Consider the following 17852-nt stretch of genomic DNA (forward strand, 5'->3'; position numbering starts at 1 on the left):
AGTATTCAAACACCAAGTACTATCAAATACCTGTAAGTAACGTTGGAGGGCCTGAAGGGTGCCTAAAGCTCAATGAGATAACTTTTCTATAGTTCAATATTCACCTTTACTTACTATTAGTTCATGAACTGGACTTAGCAACACCCCCAAAATCGTTTTGATGACATGAGACAAAATGAGACCCTGTGAATTTATTATTTTGGAATTTAGGTGTACTGGCTACACTGGCGGGGAAATCTTGTGGTGGAAGCGGAAGTGATGTGTTTTGCGTGTCCCAATATCAGGAAGACAACACACACTTCGACCCACGAATTTATCTACATGCACATAAAAGAAAGAAGACCGGTATTTACCTGCATTGAAGCCATTCTTCCAGAAACTCCATTGAAGTAGCTACAATCTTCCAATCCAGTCTGCTTCACGCACGTTTGTTATCATATTTTTACCCATCATCACAGCGAGTGAGTGGGGAAGTGTGGGAAGTGTGGTTCTTAAAACGCAGTGCTGATTTTATCACGACCAGAGGGGCCGCCAAAGTGCCGAGATATCTCATGTAGCTTTAAAGGAATAGAGTGCAATACGCTAGTACGCTAGTCTAGTACGATCAGGGGTCAGAGGTCGATTCGTGTTGAAAGCTTATTGCAGAGACATTAGCTCCGCCGCAGCTGCGTACTCTTCAGGCTACAGCACCGTAGACCCCGTGAGTTTAGACCAGCCACACACACCATACGGCTACATGCTCATTCTGCTATTGAGCGCGGGATGTTGTTTGGCTGTGCAGAAGTTAGCCCTGTCAGAGCTGGAACAGAACCCATAGAGCAGGACTGTTACAGTAGCATGAGGCTGCTTGAAGTACATCCCAGCCTTACTGCCTAAGGGGCAGCTGTGGCTCAGTGGTAGAGCGGGTCATCCAATGATCGGCGGTTCGAATCCCGCCTCCTTGGGCAAGACACTGAACCCCAAAATTGCTCCCAATGAGCAGGCTAGCACCTTGCATGGCAGCTGCATTGGTGTGTGAATGCTATTGTAAAGCGCTTTTATCTAAGTGCAGTCCATTTAAATCCATTCTATTCTATGTTCCTATCATAGAGACAATGGATCATTCTGAATCTATTTCGCGTGAACTTAAGTAGCACACTCATTTGTCCTCAAGACATACTCTTATTGGGATTGTCGACCCGACCCCCTTAAAGGTCGTCTTGTTATTCTCAGCCTAGGAAACAGTGACAGTTCTGTCATTGATCTCGAACGCAGCCTTCGTTCTCTCTGTCCCCTCAGTTCTCCTGGAGAACATCGGCGAGGAGCTGGACCCCATCCTGGAGCCGCTGCTGCTCAAGCAGACCTTCAAGCAGGGCGGCAGCATCTGCATCCGCCTGGGAGACGCCACCATCGAGTACGCCCCGGACTTCCGCTTCTACATCACCACCAAACTGCGCAACCCCCACTACCTGCCTGAGACCTCCGTCAAGGTGAGAGCTCACCCAGATATCCCCTTTGACCAGGGGGAACTAATGATCACCACTCTTTATTGTGAGGAGTAGTACAGTACAACCAAAGTCAAAAGTGCAACCCTGGTCAAAGTGTATGTTCCAATTGATCTCCAATAAATACAATGAATCTGTAAATACAAATAAATTAGTAGTTTCCAGAACGTTATCATCTTAAACTTTGTATCTTTTACTGTAGAAGTCAGGTTACCTTCTGTTCACTCAGATGTCATTGTAACATACCTATGCACTTTGACCATGGGAACCCAAACCTTACTGAACAATCATATAATATCAGAGAGAACTCAACATTGGGATATTAACATACTAAGGTTGAGGCTTCCTACCTACCCTTGGGATACATCTTTTTACAGCCACAGGGTGTTAACATGTTATCACCCCCTCCATCTCCACACACACACACACACACACACAGACACACACACACACACACACACACAGAATTTAAGCTCCATCAGGGATTTCAAGTTGCGAACACACCTACGTCCTTGGAATGACAATTCTGCTACTGCTTGACTCTCTTCTCCACCGAGTGTGATCTCACCATCGGAGCGTGTTCATCCGTAGCTGCGTGACACATCTGTCTAAGGCAGGTGTGAGCTATCCTAATGAGGCCCCCCTGCTCATCCTCGCTTCCCTCCCAGGATTCCCTGCTGCACAGACGGGGGGCCGAGGCAGGGGAGACGTATCTTCAGCCGTCTGTGCTAACTGAAACGAAAAGGATAGAACGCAGACTCGTAAGGGAACCGGGGTACTGCCTATTTCTCATGTGGGACGGTAAAACATTGGCAGTGCCACAGGGAATAGGCCTCGCCATAATGTTAGCCTAGTTTAGCAGTGTAGGAGATTCATCGTAATAGGCTCCATTAGGTCAAAATGATAACTGTGATTCAGCCTGGAATGGTAGTTACATTATCAGGTGTAGTGCTCTTTAGACAGTAACGATTAAGGAAATTGGTGTTATTCTGTAGTACTGTTTAGAGGTGAGGGCTGTTGAAAATAAAAATTGCAATATGACGGGTACAACATGTTGGGTGTTTTTTTTTAGCTGTTAGCTGTTGTTTTTTTGGCCTTGCTTCAGAACGAGCGTGGAGCTCTTCAGACCACTCGGTCCGGTTTCTCAGAGAGAGCGAATGAGATTAGGCGGCGTTATGCAGGATGATGCTGTCGACTTTAAAAGGGTCACAGCTCTTGAACGACGGCGCATTGCCTCCGAACACACATCGCTCAGTGAATGCTCCATTTAAATACAGCACCCCCCTGCAACAGCAAGCCTGGCACTGGAGGACCTGGAAGAAAAAAAAAAGCCATTTCCAGAAAAGGCGCATTAAACCAAATTGCATTACGGAGGGAAAAGGCATTTACCGCGGATCGCATTTCAAGCATCTATTTGCGGGCCCGGTATTTTACGGACGACCATTAAATAGATTCAGATCATTTCTCACAAGCTTGATTTCTCTGCGTTTTTTTATATATTTTTTGGACTACAGTACACACTCATAGGCTCTCAGTATTTCCATCGACCATTTGAAACACAATACCTTCATATGGAACGACCGGGCAACCTCAATCAGCCCGGCCTGGGGAAGAGAGAGAGGGAGTGGGGAGGGAGAGGGGGGAGGGGGGGGTCTGAACATGGCAGCTAGGAGATTTATAAGGGCTCCGAGAGTCTTTACCACCGGCCGAGCGGGCCCGCTGCGTCGATAGAAATGGAATTAGGCCCCGGAGAAGTGCATTAATTTATTAGAAGCAGAGTATAGATGCTATATATTGGCTTTTAACCTCTAGGATAGTACAGGCGAGATGGGTCGAGAAAGATGTGCTTGGTCCATCCCGAGCGTGTCGTTTTTAACTAGAGAAAAAAGGGATGTTGCATTATCACCCCGTGACTCTGTGGGAAGTTATCACACTGTGATTGGATGGCAGTGGAGCGAGAAGGCTGGTTCCAGCAGCAGCCACGCTATTGAGAATGGACACAAAGATAATCAACGCGGGGACACCATCGTAGTGTCAAGGCAGCAGTGAGAACGGCAGACTCGCCTGTCCTCATAGCTCATCCGTAAACAAACAACAGTGCACACTCACAAACACCATCCGTAAACAAACAACAGTGCACACTCACAAACACCATCCGTAAACAAACAACAGTGCACACTCACAAACACCATCCGTAAACAAACAACAGTGCACACTCACAAACACCATCCGTAAACAAACAACAGACTCACAAACACAGATAGTTGATGGACATAGCTGAGATCAGTTGTCCTGTCCCTCCGGCAGGTGACCCTGCTGAACTTCATGATCACCCCCGAGGGCATGCAGGACCAGCTGCTGGGCATCGTGGTGGCCAGGGAGAGACCGGACCTGGAGGAGGAGAAGCAGGCTCTCATCCTGCAGGGAGCAGAGAACAAGAGGTAAGGCCGCTCAGAGATGGGCCCCGGGGCCTCTACCTACCTTTAGGGACAACGCTGTATAGAAATAGGCCTCTGTTGTGGTCTAGGGCAGTGGTTCCCAACCTTTCTTCCCTAGAGTCCCCCTAACTTACACCTGATGGAATTTGCGCCCCCCCCCCAAGTTGTTGTGAACGTCCAGTCCATGTCCTACTGAGGTCGACACACACTGGTCATTCACAACGACTTGGGGGGGTAAGTTAGGATACAATGAAACACTTCGACAGCTTAGCAGTAACATCAATGTTGATTAATTTGTTGAATTTGTATACGTAGAATGGTAGTGTAGTAGGCTTTTGACCATATCAGACATATTCATGTATTTTGTTATAACTGCTGTGTGACATGTCAATGACAGGATTCTTTAATAAATAATTATCTAGCTAAATATGATATTAAGTCCTCAATTTATCTGAGGCCCAGCACATCCTCTGCGATCGTTGGCGCCCCCCTAAGGAGTGCCCGGACCCCAGGTTGGGAAACCCTGGTCTAGAGGAATGTTAGATATCAGTCCTGTTGTGTTGCAGCCAGTAATGTTGATAGTGGGACGGCATAGCTAACCTATTGTTCATTCTGTAATAAAAGTGCCAAATTTGGTACATACAGTATACTACAGTATATTTAGGAGAAATCTGGATACTGGGCCATTGCAGATTGGCTGAAGACCATGGAGGCTGCCGGAGGCTACTGGCATAGAACACTTTGGCCCCAAGCTGCTGTTTCAGCACCACAACCATTATTTACATTTGTTAACAAGTTAAAGTGAAAAATATGTTTTCTTACAATGTAAGGCAGTAACATAGGGAAGAAAATTTCTACATAAACGTCATGTTATAGTGATATCTGGATTAAACTGTTGCAGTACTAGCAAGTGCATTCCATTACAGTTATTTAGCTGACGTTTTTATACAAAGCGACTTACAGTAATTGCATTTAACGTGGGAAACATCAGTGTACTACTCCTTGCCAGAACTCGAAGTGACTAAGAGCATAATCTACAGTACAGTTACGTACAAACATAGGCCTTTCGTTCAGTGAATGTACTGACAATTAGCCATTCTATTTGAAAAGGTCGGTGTAATTGCTATCGAACCATTCTATGAACACATCTTGATCATGTTAACTGTTCATCACGGCAAGACAACCTGGCATGGTACCCTGCTATGGCACTTTAATGTCTGAGTCAATGAGAGATCTGAGAAGTCAGCTGGCACATTCTCCCTCAGGGAAGCAGAGGCCCGTCCGCTGAAGCTCCGCCTTCGCACACTTGCAGCCCTTTCTGAAGCTCCGCCTTCGCACACCTGCAGCCCTTTCTGAAGCTCCGCCTTCACACACCTGCAGCCCTTTCTGCAACCACTCTTGCGGCCAACGGAGACCAGCCCGGGGCAGGATGTTGATGCTAGTGGCCATTCCTTCTGTCTTCACATGACCACAGTCCGTTGGTGATGGCAGCACAGTATGTTTTTAAGCTGCTGTCTTGGCCAGGCTTCCCTTGAAAAAAGAGGTCTTTGTATCTCAATGGGATTTGACCTGGTTAAATAAAGGCTAAATTAAAATAAAATAAAATAAAAAACAGGGTCTGGTGACAGCGTCCTTCCCAAAATGCGACCGCCCCGCTAGACGGCTCTCTTGATGTGCTCCACTAGAGCAGCCCGGCTGCGCGGCACTCACTGCACCAGGTCTTCCCATGGAAAAGAGCCTCTTTCTGGCCCGGTCCACCTCGGTGCACCTGCTGGTTCTGTCCAAAACAAGTATTTACTTGCCTCTCAGTAGAGTCCACTGCATCATCTGGGATTTCCTTTGGTCCATTTGCCAGCATCAGAAACGCATTTGTCAGTTCTGTCAGGCACGTTACATGATCTCTGGTCCGACGCACGCAGCTGTTTGCCAGGTAGAGAAAGCTCTTGCAGTTGCAATGCAGCTGGTAGTTGGCTTCTAAAACACAGCCAAGACCACATCATCAACCCTTATTTTGTGTCTATTTAGCTAAATATTGTATACGTATATATCATATTTTATACAACAATTTTATTCAGATATTAGCCTACCTGGCCAGGTACGCAGCAGTGGGCAGAGTCGTCAGATTGTGACGACAGGCTGCTCTATTTTATACTTCCTCAGCCTGGTAGCGAACGGCGAGCAGCCCGCCGCCCCACTTTGAAACGCTCTTGTGTCCCAGTCTTAAAAACAGGAATGTATTTATATGTGAGATGGATCGATATCCTGTATAACATTTTCCAGGGATAATCGTTTGAGTCGTTTTTATGTGATGGATCACAATCAGTGGCACGGTTGTGATCTAATCTCCTGGTGTCCATTTGACCTTTGCTCTCTCCTCCCCACCCCCCGTTTCCTCCCAGGCAGCTGAAGGAGATCGAGGACAAGATCCTGGAGGTGCTCTCTTCTTCTGAAGGCAACATCCTGGAGGACGAGACGGCCGTCCAGATCCTGTCCTCCTCCAAGGTCCTGGCCAACGAGATCTCCGAGAAGCAGGCCATCGCCGAGGAGACGGAGGTGAAGATCGACGAGACGCGCATGGGCTACACGCCCATCGCCGTGCACTCCGCCATCCTCTTCTTCTCCATCGCCGACCTGGCCAACATCGAGCCCATGTACCAGTACTCTCTCACCTGGTTCATCAACCTCTTCATCGCCTCCATCGACAACTCCGACAAGAGTGACATCCTGGACCAGAGGTGAGCTAGCTGGCTGGCTGACTAGTGGTAGTAATAATAATAATAATACATTCGATTTATAATGCACTTTTTATTTGAAAATCTCAGAGTGCTACAGGTTTAAAAGCCTAACAAAACAAAATCACAACAGAAAAAAGCACAACACAATTTTTAACAATCAAGGCCTAGTGGCAGTAGCCTGGCGTCGCCAGCCTGATCTCGCCAGCCTGGTCTCGCCAGCCTGATCTCGCCAGCTTGGTCTCGCCAGCTTGGTCTCGCCAGCCTGGTCTCGCCAGCCTGATCTCGCCAGCTCACATTCCATTTCACTCCTCAGATCAGTCTGGACATCCAACCGTTCTAACCGAATCCACTCGAACCCAGATTGGTTTGTGCCAATCACAACCGTTTATCTGATATGGGGCGGGTTTAATAAGATGATGGAACAGAGGAGCGCCGTAGAGGCATGTTCGCTGATTGGCTGTAGGTTTATCCAATTGCGTCCAGAGGCATTTTGATGCACGCCCGGTGGTAACACCCCTTGGGAATCGGAAACTGTGAGTTTCCACCCTTCACATTTTTGTGAATTGGGTCTGAGGAAGCTGGGCTATAGTGGCAGTAGCATTAGCCATTAACTTATGGCAGTAACAAAGAATAGTTCATAACTAGCGGATGATATGAATATTGATGGGTAATATTTTACTTTTTATATATAATTGTGTTATATTTATTATTTGAGTCCAGCAGATAAGCTCAGTGAGGAGCCTCCATGCCAATCCCACATGCATTTGTTATAAGTGACTTTAAAAAATTATAATTAAGCCATTTATCACTATCCTAAGTAACAACCTTTCAACTGTGTTGCTTATAGTTTTTGTGGCCAAATGTGTCCAGTCTGTTTTAACTGCTCTTATACAGTATTAACACAAAAAACATAAATCATCACCTGATTTTGTTTCATGTTTGTAGTCTGACAAAAAAAATGTCAAACTAAATTTGTGATGATTTATGGTTATTGTTAACAGCTGTTGAGCACCGTGGGTTCTAACGATTAGCCAATCAGCGCCAAGGGCAGGACTGACATCATTGCCAAGCTGTTGTCGAGTGTTGTCAAGCTGTGCGTTGGGATGCAATACTCATATTACTTGAGAGGAGGATGATAGGTAGTAGTTGGTAGTATTAGTAACAAAGTAGCCTACTGTGATTACATTGTTTCACTTTGCTCTGTGTTGTCAACATTGTCGGTGGTTGTCATGGCTATGCATCAGCGGATACGTTAGATTCAGGCAGATACGTTGGTCTCTAGTGATTGGTTGGGGGAAATGGAATCTTCCTCCCCCATGGAAATCAGTAAGAGTGGAAGCAATGGAAGCAATCTCAACAGAGGGGAACGAGTAGACAATTCTGTCTGGTATCAGGCCGGCGTTGAAACTTACCCATGTTGGTATTTTAGACCCAGAACACCACAGGTGTGATAATTGCAGGCAATTGTATACGTGTATGTCCAGGTGCATAGTGAGGAGGAAAACAGGGTCTTCAGGCAATCAGGTAAAAAACACAATATTTAGGATTTGGAAAAGTTGCAAATCGGTCTTATTTGACTGGAACCCTGGAGGAAAACAAACACACATAAAATTCCAAGGATTTTAAAGAAACAAATTAGAACTCGCCTATAAGAAACAATAACTATAAGAAACCGGATGAGCAAACCCTTGAACATGTAACGGTGAAAGCCCTCCAATGGAGACATCATATTTGTGCTTTATGAGACGTGGTTGTCTGGGCAGCCTTGTGAAGTTTGGCTGAAGGAGTTCTGCCTGCCTTCTCTGCCTCAGGGCAAACGTTGAAGGCAAGATGGTGGACGCCTATTCACACATCAGAAACCACCCAGCCCAAATAGACCACGAGGAACAGCATACATCTGTGCCCTCGCTTTTTTCTGTCTCTCTCAAACACACATGCATGCTCGCGCACACATGCAAACAAAGACACACACACACACACACTTGTCTCTACCAGCCTTGATCTCCGGTAATGTTTGAGATACTGCAGAGATAGCTCACACTGGCCTCTTCATGAAATACACCGTTCAGCATATATCTTCGAATGAACTTTAGTGAGGGTTTGTCATTGTAATCCCATTTATTCAAAGGCCTTGCCTTTGATGGATAGAAATTATGACCCAATGACTGTTAGTGTATCTAGACTGTCTAGGCCCATTTACTGATGTCACATATCACATATGCTGGGATACTTAGCAGTCCATAAATTGTAACACTGTCTCTGTCAGTAACTGCTTTTTGTGATTTACTTGGTGTTTTAAATTTGTTAAACATTACAGAAATGAGATACACATGGATGTTACTGTCTCAAACATAACTGTTTAATTTGAGTTCCTCATCTAACATATCTAACACATCAAATGTATTAGTTAATTTGACCTCCTCATACGTGTTAGGTGTGTTAGATGAGGAAGTCACATTAAACCGGAGGCAGTAAAAGTGTGTGACCGAACCTCTGTCTGCATCTCTGTCTGTCCGCATTGTCCTCTGACACCATCGGCCTGACAGCATTCCTGTTTGTCACGGGTACCGGCAGGGATCCCGAGGAGACGCTGATGGGGATGGGATTTTAATTAATTAACGCACACAATAGTATTGCTAACGTTAGCCAAACCACGCTATCATTCAAATAGAAAATGTCTGTTAGCCAGCATGCTAATTCTCAACATTCTACTCCATTCACTAATGCTAAAAACGTTAGCCATCAGAGCAGTAGTAGTTTCACGAAATTGGTTGTCTTTTGGTCGATCTAGTGGTCAGTAAAATCGACCAAACATGTCAAGAGAGATCATTGGATTCCTTTCGGCCTAGAGTGTCTAGCAATGGTGAGCAGTTTAGAGTTGATTAGTGTCGTTATAAATGAGAAGAATGACCACCATTCAGTTGGGACTTAGGCTCAGGTGCAAAATACATTCCCCCATTCATTGTCTATGGCGCCTGGTTCGATACCTGTATCTTGGGTTCTGGGAGGGTGACGGACATATAATGGACTTAAAGGCCAATTAATTGGGTATCAGCACTAGTACAAATGTAAACGTTCTACAGAAGTCCATCTTAAAGTCTGTGTGCCATCTCGCGTTTTACTGTGTTCCATGCAGACTTCTCTGTGTTTTTCTGTGTGTGTTCTATGCAGACTGCAGATTCTGAGGGACCACTTCACCTATTCCCTGTACGTCAACGTCTGCCGCTCGCTGTTTGAGAAGGATAAACTGCTCTTCTCCTTCTGTCTCAACGTCAACCTGCTCATGCACGACAAGCTGGTAGGTTTTGTTTTTAAGAAAAAATCACATAACCAGAACCATGAATATGAATGCAGCTACCACTGCTGGATGTATTTTAGATATAGGCCGAGATACAGTACATGTGTACCTGGTCTAGAAGTTGGTCATATTAAATATAGGTTACATACAGTAGATCTTGTGAGTTCCATCCATCACTTTTTCTTGCATTAAATCAACCCTCACCACCATCTGGGCGCAAATCCCAGGGGACCCAAACCTCCAAGCTTCTCCGTTTGACCTTTGCACTCTCTCTCCTCAGGTGGACGAGAACCAGTGGCATTTCCTGCTGACCGGCGGCGTGGGTCTGGACAACCCCCACGCCAACCCCAGCACCTGGCTGCCCAAGAAGTCCTGGGACGAGGTGTGTCGTCTTGGCGAGCTGGAGGGCTTCAGCGGGCTGCGCAGAGACATGGCGCGACTCAAACACCAGTGGAAGGAGGTGTACGACAGCCCGGTGAGTGTGCCTGTGTGTGTGTGTGTGTGTGTGTGTGCGTGTGTGTGTGCGTGTGTGTGTGTGTGTGTGTGTGTCTCAAGGTGGCGAACCCCCGCTTGTGGTTAAAAGTGGTTCTATTGTATGCGTCAGTTTCTATGGAAAATTCTATAATACCAATCAAATGTATTTGATTTTCCTTAAATATTTAAGAGAGAAAGTCGAATATCGAAATTTCTGAGCTCAGTTGACAGCCCTAACACACACACACACACATACTTGAATATTGAAATACACACATACAATCCCTAAAACCTCCTCTTATTCACATTTGAAATACCAGCTTAGGAGGATAGGACTTTCACAAACATCCAAAAGTGTCATCTATTAAATGCAAATATGTCTAAAAAGTTTCCTATATCATCCCTCTCTTCCCATCCCAGTGCTCCACATATTAACCAGACATATCCAGTCTCTCTCTCTTTCTTTCTCTCTCTCTCCCTCTCTCTCTCCCCCCTCTCCCTCTCTCTTTTTCTCTCTTTCTCTCTCCTTTTCCCTCTCTCTTTCTCTCCCTCTCTTTCTCTCTTTCTTTTTCTCTCCCTCCCTCTCTCTCTCTCTTTCTCTCTCTGTCTCTCTCTCTCTCTTTCTCTCTCTCCCTTTTTTTTCTCTCTCCTCCCTTTTTTTCTCTCTGCACACCACAGATTGCCTCTTTTATCACTTAATTACATTGCTTAATCTCGCTACAGGTCAATAAAGAACCCCTCCCACACACACACACCCTTAAAAACAAATTTGATGCCAAATCGTCTCCATTATATCTGAGGATAACCTGATTACACTACGGCACAAACCAATCCCCTGCAGGCCAACGGCATGCTGATGAATGGAAACGGTGGCCAATTCCCTCGTTATGGAGAGCATTAAAGGCCCAGGTTCAGTCATCTGAACAGCCATTCAGAGAGGACTGTGTCCCCTGGTTTAAAGGCGAGGGGGGCGGAAGGTAGTGGAGCTGGGCCTTTGCGTGAGGTCATTAAATGTGGTAAACGAGAGTTTCGTAGGTAAAAGGGTTATGAGTGTGAGAGAAGCCGCGTGTAACGTTTTTATTTGTTTAAAGGCCGGAAGAGACATTAAGAGGCATTTAGGACTAGGAGCATCAGTCAAATCTGTTGATTAAATCCATGTGAGTAATAATCATTCTAGTTGAAAATTATGAAAAGGTTGTGTGTGTGTGTGCGTGCGTGCGTGCGTGTGTGTGTGTGTGTGTGTGTGTGCGTACTGCAGAGCCCACACCACACACCCTTCCCAGACGAGTGGCAGGAGAACCTTGGGAAATTTCAAAAGATGTTGGTGATTCGTTGTCTGAGACCAGACAAGGTAAGTCGCACACCAGCGGTTCCCTAAAACACACACATCACAACACTCCCCGTCCACGTGTAAGCGTGTGAGCACACACACACCTGCGGTGTGTGCTGCTGTAAACGGTGCACTTTTATATTCAGTATTGTTTGTATGTATTGTCTGTTTTTATTTTATTTCTATATCCTCTAAAGCACTTTGGTGCAACTTCGCTTGATTTTAAATGTGCTACATAAATAAAGTTGACCTTGACCTTGACCCCCTCAGCTCTCCTGCCCTCTGCTCCCCAGATCATTCCCATGGTCCAGGAGTTCGTATCGGACAGTCTGGGCCGGCCGTTCATCGAGGCCCCGCCGTTCAACCTGGGGAAGGCGTTTGCGGACAGCCACTGCTGCGCCCCTCTCATCTTCATCCTGTCCCCCGGCTCCGACCCCATGGCCGCCCTGCTGAAGTTTGGGGACGAGCAGGTGCTGATAACGCTCCTTCTCCTTTCAGACCCATCCATCCATCCATCCATCCATCCATCCATCCATCCATCCATCCATCCATCCATCCATCCATCCATCCATCCATCCACCATCCACCCATCCATCCATCCATCCATCCATTCATCCATTCATCCATCCATCCATCCATCCATCCATCCATCCATCCATCCATCCATCCATCCATCCATCCATCCAGACCCCTCAAATGGAAATGTTCTCTTTGAAGATTGAACAGCTTAGTCATCCTGAATTCACTGAGCAGCAACGGGATTCAAACCCTAAAGCGTCTGTAGAAAATAGATATTGAAGGGATGTATTCAATTATTCATTGTCTGCACATCACTGGAAACTGTAAAATGTAGGATACCAAATACTTCTTGAGTTGATCCTTTCGTGTGTTCCACAGGGCTTCAGTGGGAACAAGCTGACCTCCTTGTCTCTGGGCCAAGGCCAGGGCCCTATAGCTATGAGCATGATCGAGACAGGCGTTAAGGAGGGCACCTGGGTGGTCCTTCAGAACTGTCACCTGGCCACCTCCTGGATGTCCACCCTGGAGAGAGTGTGTGAGGTGAGAGGGAAAGTGCACTGAAGGACGCATAATCTCAATTACTACTGTGAGAGTAACCAATCTCTTAAATGATTCCAGAGTGTGGAATATAAAGACCATCATTCTAAGACGCCAGTGGTGTAAAGAACTCAAGTGTCTCTATTCTCAGCATCTTTACTTTTACCCCTTTCCATCACAAAAACACCTGTTCATCTATCTCTCCATCGTAACGGTGTTTGCTTCTCTAGGAGCTGAATCCAGACACCACTCACCCAGACTTCCGCCTGTGGCTGACCAGCTACCCGGCCCCCACCTTCCCAGTGGCTGTGCTCCAGAACGGGGTCAAGATGACCAACGAGGCCCCCAAGGGCCTCCGCGCCAACATCGCACGCTCCTTCCTCATGGACCCCATCTCCGACCCAGAGTTCTTCGGGAGCAGCAGCAAGCCAGTCAGTCTGTGTGTGTGTGTGTGTGTGTGTGTGTGTGTGTGTGTGTGTGTGTGTGTGTGTGTGTGTGTGTGTGTGTGTGTGTGTGCGTGCGTGCGTGTGTGTGCGTGCGTGCGTGTGTGTGGAGTCGTCAGTCTCATCCCAGCTCCCATAGTGTGTGTGTGTGTGTGTGTGTTTCTCAATCATCATATGTGTCAAAGAATCCCCCTATGTCATTATGTGCATGTGTTTTCTAGACTGTCTGTCTTTGGTAGTTTAATACTTTTGTGTGTGTGTGTGTGTGTGTGTGTGTGTGTGTGTGTGTGTGTGTGTGTGTGTGTGTGTCTCAGGGTGTGTTTAAGAAGCTGCTATATGGGCTGTGCTTCTTCCACGCGCTGACCCAGGAGAGAAGGAAGTTTGGTCCTATTGGCTGGAACATCCCCTATGAGTTCAACGAGACTGACCTCAGGATCTCTGTCCAACAGCTGCACATGTTCCTGGAACAGTATGAGGTACTACAGGCTACACACACACACCGACACACACTGTCCCTAACATATGGACGCACTTACACACACACTGTCCCTAACATATGGACGCACTTATGCCGGGCTCACACTACAGGATTTTTGGACTGATTCATCTCCCTCCCGACAATGGGAGGCAATCTGGTCTGGAACGTTGATCGGTACCGATGTTCGGCCCGGATTATCTGGTAATGTGAGGGGTTTACAGATGCAATCTCAAACCTCCCGATCGGCTCGCAGACCCATCAGGGCGGCCCTGAGAATATGAAACATGGTTGATATTTAAGATTATTACAGTACGTCATTACTTTACAAGCGAGATGGCGAGACAGTGGTTCGCTGTTCCCTCGGGCACGATAGCATCCCATAGTGTGTGATGAGCCCTTATTTTCAAATCTTGTCATGTGCGCTTGTTTGAGATTCATGAGAAGAACATCTGCTAAGACCCTCCTTTTGTGCGTGATGCAACCCGATTTGGAAATGGGTGAGGATTTCAAATATCCAGTAGTGTGAGCCCGGGATGAGTCTCTCTGGGCCTTTATTCCTCTCTCTCTGGTCTCTCCGCATGGCTCTCACACACCTCTATAGTGAACATCTAAGCCCGCACACACATGCGTACTGACATTCACAAGTGCTTTCTCCTCGCTCCCAAGTGCCTTTCATCAGGCAGATTCAAAACCCCCTTGACATTTTCAAACCACTGAGAACGACTCTGCTTTTGTGCCCCCCCCCCCCCCCCCCAACCTCCCCCAAAATAACAAGAGTCAGAGAGACTGATCAAGAACATCGTTGAATGCGTTGACATTTCATTTTTATTAACCGAGAGTCAGCTGCAGCATTTGCAAGGGAAATCACACCTGTGCACAATGCCCCGATACCCCCCTTCCCCATCCATATTGTGCTTCTCTGCCTTTGAATAAAAGAGCCGTGTGGTCTGAAAGATCCTCTCGCTGAGCCATTCAAGGTTCACCCACTTGTCTCTGCCGTTTTGAAGAGCAGCGTCTGTTCAATAACCCCCTCGAACACATTGAGATCAGGCCGTCTTCATCTGAATGTCACGGTAACACCTTCCTGCCCCGGCACAGGAAGTGCCCTTTGCCGCCATCCACTACATGACGGGCGAGTGTAACTACGGCGGCCGCGTGACCGACGACTGGGACCGGCGGGCGCTGCGGACCATCCTGTCCATCTTCTACACGCCCGACATCATCCAGGACCCCGGATACACGTTCGACCCCAGCGGCCTGTACTACGCCCCCCCAGAGGGCGACGTAAGAGACCCCCTTATTATTTACTTCCTCACTAAGGCCCGGACGTGACTCTCAAAGACAGCGCCTACGTAGTATATAGTGTATACTTAGGGGGAGGGGGGGGGGGGGGGGCAGGAGGAAAGGGGGGGGGGGGGTGGCGGCAAGTTTATTTGTAGCACATTTCAGCAACAAGGCAATTAAAATTGCTTTACATGAGACATTAAAAGCATCAAGACAAAGTGCAAGAAACACATAAAAGGTCATATAAGGTCATATAAGGTCATATAGAGGAGGGAGGATCTGAGGATCTGAGGATCTAGCAAAACACAAAACCACAGGTTTCTCTTGGTTTTGTGTGCGAGTGTGTTTTACCTGCTACAGTACAGTAGGTAGCCTATGCTAAATACTATGTGTCTGTCCTGGAAGAACTATAACGTCTAGGCAGACGCTCGCATTGTTCACCCAAATATTCATTTGGGCTACTGGCCTGGCCTGTTTGCAACATGCCTTTTAATTGTTAAGATGAATCTACTGTCGATTGGTGCATTAGTTGAACTACTGCATCTCGTTTAACATCGTTATGGTCAACGTCTTCATGTTAGTCAAAATATTCCAGGAGTTTAATTGTTCTTTGTGTGACGCGCATTATGTTGCCTCTGTGTATGAAATGCGCTATGTAAATAAAGTTTGATTTGATCTGAATGGCCATTAAGCCCTGAAAGCATGTTGATGCGTAAAACGTATGCCTACTGTTACAGTAGCATACACATAGCTCACTCCATAATTGGTTCATTATAACCTAACTCTGACATGTCCTCTGTCTCCCTTCGTTAAAGACGATGTCAATGAATGATTAACCAAGATAATGAAACGTGAATGAGGACTCATCTGAAAATTCCCATAAATATTGCACATTGTTCATGACAAACACCGCTGGAAAGATCTAACTGCATAGACTTAAAGAGGCAGAGAAAGTGTGGTGGCATATTCTAGCTCTGGTAAACCACATAAATAGAAAGGCAGAGAAAGTTTTGAAAGACATTTGATAAGACTTAATTCATGTTGCTTTTCAAAGTGCTTGGCCTCGTCTGAAACACCTTTAAAAAGTCATTAGGAGAGAAAGCCTGTATAACGAGGCACAGCGGGACGCCTCTACTGGCACCATTTCATTTATTTGACAGTCCTTTTATAATCTATGCACAATTGTATTTGGCATTTCCATCCCTGCTATCTTTTATTCATGGGCTTTCATTTACATAGTCATTATTATAAATGTCAGCAATTTCAGGAATGGATTGTTTTTCAGCGAGCATTACTTACTTACTGCGCTTCCGTCTCTGTGGTGTTACGACGTGCCCCCCTGTGGTCTTTTGTACCCTCTTGCAGTACAACAGCTACATCGAGTACACCAAGGCCCTCCCTCTCAACCCCTCTCCGGAGATATTTGGTATGAACGCCAACGCTGACATCACCAAGGAGCAGTCTGAGACCCAGCTCCTGCTGGACAGCATCCTGCTTACACAGGTAGGACTGAACCATGCAACGCAAATGGTGGGCTTCTTCAGTGGTTAAGTGTTCCAGTGCTGGATCAGCATCCAGGGTTGCATATAATAATAATAATAATAATAATAATAACAATAATAATAATAATAATAATAATAAAAATAATAATAATAATAATAATGCATTTTATTTATATAGCACACTTAAAAATGCAGGACAAATCTCAGGGTGCTTCACAGAGTGCAGTAAAAACAACATAAAACAAAAAGGCCAATAACTGGCTAATATAATTGGACATAATGACAAATATCACATATGGAAATAAATAAAACTAGCATTTAATGACTAGAGTAAACTAAAGTATCCTATCTAGGATTTAAGTAAGTAAGCCTTTAAGAACCAATGTTTCTAGGGTAGGAGCCCATGTCCTGTAGCGTGAGGCAGCTTGATGTACAAGTACGCCCCCTGGACATGACGCTAGTATGTCTCAGGGACTCACCCCCAATCCAACCCTTGATGCTGAGCACCAAGCAGGAAGGCGATGGGTACCATTTTTATAGTCTTTGGTATGACTCGGCCGGGGATCGAACTCAACTCTAACTGCAAGACCACCGAGCTGGTCTAGTCAGTGTTGCATAGGACTACTGAGTATTCAGGCAGTGCTTTTGAAACCTGTATCGTTCACACACTAACCATGAACATATATCCATTTGTCAACGTGTCTCCTCCTATGACAGTCTCAGTCTATTAGGTTCACACACACACACACACACACACACACACACACACACACACACACACACACACACACACACACACACACACACTCTTATCTGTCATTCAAAAATACACATGCAGCTGCAGTGTGCTTTGGCTGTAGTCCAGTCAAAACAGAGGCAGGGTCCAGGGGCCCCCATAAACTAGAGAGTGACACGGCCCCTCGGACCATGTCACCCTGATGTGACGAAGGCTCATGGCACACAGACACACACACACACCACCCACAAACACTAACACACAAGCACACACACCACCCACAAACACTAACACACAAGCACACACACCACCCACAAACACTAACACACAAGCACACACACCACCCACAAACACTAACACACAAGCACACACACCACCCACACACACTAACACACAAGCACACACACCACCCACAAACACTAACACACAAGCACACACACCACCCACAAACACTAACACACAAGCACACACACCACCCACAAACACTAACACACAAGCACACACACCACCCACAAACACTAACACACAAGCACACACACCACCCACAAACACTAACACACAAGCACACACACCACCCACAAACACTAACACACA

General features: G+C 46.3%; 1 protein-coding gene across 1 annotated transcript in view; it reads left to right on the forward strand.

Moving 5' to 3' along the window:
* Window positions 1–17852, forward strand: part of dnah7 (dynein, axonemal, heavy chain 7) — a gene marked incomplete at both ends in the record, with an annotated part of 109454 nt that overhangs the window by 81025 nt on the left and 10577 nt on the right. Inside the window, 12 exons of the mRNA XM_084452028.1 lie at window positions 1279–1469; window positions 3792–3925; window positions 6322–6657; window positions 9829–9955; window positions 10236–10430; window positions 11688–11780; window positions 12053–12229; window positions 12657–12818; window positions 13046–13246; window positions 13573–13734; window positions 14835–15020; window positions 16386–16523. Coding sequence (XP_084308154.1) covers window positions 1279–1469; window positions 3792–3925; window positions 6322–6657; window positions 9829–9955; window positions 10236–10430; window positions 11688–11780; window positions 12053–12229; window positions 12657–12818; window positions 13046–13246; window positions 13573–13734; window positions 14835–15020; window positions 16386–16523 — 2102 coding nt within the window. The remainder of the gene's footprint in view (window positions 1–1278; window positions 1470–3791; window positions 3926–6321; window positions 6658–9828; window positions 9956–10235; window positions 10431–11687; window positions 11781–12052; window positions 12230–12656; window positions 12819–13045; window positions 13247–13572; window positions 13735–14834; window positions 15021–16385; window positions 16524–17852) is intronic.

The sequence above is a fragment of the Borostomias antarcticus genome (genome assembly GCF_949987555.1).
Source record: "Borostomias antarcticus genome assembly, chromosome: 17".
Classification (NCBI taxonomy): domain Eukaryota; kingdom Metazoa; phylum Chordata; class Actinopteri; order Stomiiformes; family Stomiidae; genus Borostomias; species Borostomias antarcticus.